Here is a 2,500-nt window from a genome sequence, read left to right as displayed (position 1 = left end):
TTCTTAATTTTTTATATATATTTTGCATTTCTTAACTGTACTTGAAAAAATAATACTTATTTTATTTCAAAAAATAGAAAAGAATAAAAAAATAAAAAAGAAATCTTGTATTTTTTTTCCATATATATATAATATATATATAATATTATTATATTATGTATATATTTACAATAAAGTGAACAATTTAATATATGAAATATATAATTCGGTGTTATTTTTTATTATAATTTATAATAATAATATATAATATAATGTAATAATATATTTACTTTTTATGTATATATAATAAAGGAGGGGAAAAAATAAAAAATAAAATTGTTCAACACAAAATAATTGTTACTTAAGTATTTTTAAAAAGTATAAAAAATATATATATTTATTAAAATATGAGAGATACTAAATAAATATTTTTTAAAAGTATGAGTTATTTCAATATGATGATAAACATTACCCAGCTCATCTGAAGAATATAACCATGAAGATATTCTTTCATGCATCACAATCTGATTGAAATAATTCTAACAAAAAAAAGATTAAACAGGTTAAAACTATATGAAAAAAAAAAATATATATATATATATATATATTTATATTTCTATATTTTTTATATTTTTTAAGTTCTCTTTTTATGATTCCTTTACTTATTTCCTTTCAATATGTAATAAAATGACCATTATAAAAACATAAAAATTTTAGGTTATATTTAACATTTTGGCTGTTTTTTTTTTTTTTTTTTTTTTTTTTTCCCCTCAATTTGCCTGAACAAGTCAGGTATTCCTTCAGGTATTCCTTCAGGTATTCCTTCAGGTATTCCTTTTAGTGGTTTAATATGAGCACATTAAAATTAAAAAGTACATATATATAATATATATATGTATATTTATTTATATATTTGTTGATTTATGGGTATTTCTGTTTGTATACTAGATACATACAAAATTTTCATAACTTATATGATGATAATAATTTAAGAGCATTAAAAATTAAAATGTTTCCACTTTTTACCTTTAAAAATCATAATTATTTTGATAATGCAAATTATTAAATAATAAGAATAAACATATATATATAATATTGATATATATATATATATATATATATATATATATATATATTTATTTATTTATATGTATAATAATAACTATCAATCTATGATGGATGAAAAATGTACCAAAAAGAATTTGCATATACACACAAAAAAATATAAACACATTAAAATATATTCTTATGTTATTTGTATGTAAAAATTGAATAGACGTTTATATAATATTAAAATATACAAAAGTAAAAATAAATTATATAAAAATATATGAACATATATATATATATATATATATATACATATATTTATATTTTAGTTTAGAAGCGCTTAATTGATCGGAATGTCATTTCTGATGGCACTAAAAAAAACACAATGATACTGGACTTGCATCATTGAATCAAAATTGGTTGTATAATAATTATCAATCCATTGTATTTCTTTTATAGTAAACCACTTGGATATAATAATTTGTATTTCATCCCAAGCCAATTCGATAGACATTTCATTTGGCATTTCAGAATAATGATATAATAGTGGTCCAATATTTGACCACAATGAATTAGGTTTCAATATAGATGCAAATGTTTTTATATACATGAAAAGATTTTTGGCTGTATCTAAAAAGAAACATGTTAATACACCATCAAAATATTCTTTATCATTATAATAAACTTCAATTAATTCTCCTGCACACATAGAAAAATCTGTATTTAGAACTATTTTATTATATGTATTAACATCTGGTAGTTTTATAATTTTTAGGTGATCATCTCTACTTCTTCTATTGGATGTACATAAACAATATGGATGAATAGATAAAGAATATTTCTCATTATAATAATTCAAAATAAAGTTAGAACCTAATAACATAAAATAAGAAAATTCATTCCCTTGACTTCTATATCCTTTTTTAGCAATTTCATATGGTAATCTACCTAGACCTGAACCAGGACATAAAATTTTTGGAATATAATTATTATGAACAGGTAAATATTTATCTAAACTTTTTAATAAAGGTAAATATGCTTTATCTCTTTCTTCTTGACCTTCCAAGGACCAATCTCTTACAAACTGTCTTAAAGTACTTCTTACTTTACTCATATTTTGAATTAAATTATAATCATCTAATGTTGGAGTATAAGCATGTGATATTCTCATTCCAGGAGGAGTATGTTCATACTTTGAATTATTTTCATTCACATAAAAATTATCATTAGAAATATTATCATCATCATGTAACGTTTTTTTATTATTACAAATATTTTCCTTCATATCATTATGATCATCTTCTATATTTTTAGAATCTACAAAATTAATTTGTGAATCTCTAACATTATGTACATCAAGGTCTACATCTGGGTTCACTTCCTTATGTGTATCTACTTCTAAATTATTACAATAATGATTAGAATTGTTGTCACTGTAATGATTAATATTTTTGTAAGTGTGGTCATCTCT

At 20.4% G+C, this 2,500-nt stretch overlaps 1 protein-coding gene and 1 non-coding gene across 2 annotated transcripts in view; one reads left to right on the top strand and one right to left on the bottom strand.

Annotated features, from left to right (window-relative positions):
- Nucleotides 1-417: 417 nt before the first annotated feature.
- On the top strand, nt 418-537 carry PADL01_0308200. Its single transcript, XR_003699325.1, has one exon. It is a non-coding gene; the product is annotated as a small nucleolar RNA Me18S-Um1356 (non-coding RNA).
- Nucleotides 538-1,369: 832 nt separating this feature from the next.
- PADL01_0308100 (N2227-like protein, putative) overlaps nt 1,370-2,500 on the bottom strand; it is a gene marked incomplete at both ends in the record, with an annotated part of 2,451 nt that continues 1,320 nt past the window's right edge. Inside the window, one exon of the mRNA XM_028683714.1 lies at nt 1,370-2,500. This exon is cut by the window's right edge and continues 1,320 nt beyond it. Within this exon, the coding sequence (XP_028536499.1) occupies nt 1,370-2,500 (1,131 nt within the window).

The sequence above is a fragment of the Plasmodium sp. gorilla clade G2 genome (genome assembly GCF_900097015.1).
Source record: "Plasmodium sp. gorilla clade G2 genome assembly, chromosome: 3".
NCBI classification, from domain to species: Eukaryota; Apicomplexa; class Aconoidasida; order Haemosporida; family Plasmodiidae; genus Plasmodium; species Plasmodium adleri (nom. inval.).
The sequence above is the reverse complement of the archived record's forward strand: the minus strand, read 5'-3'. Positions and strand labels throughout refer to the sequence as shown.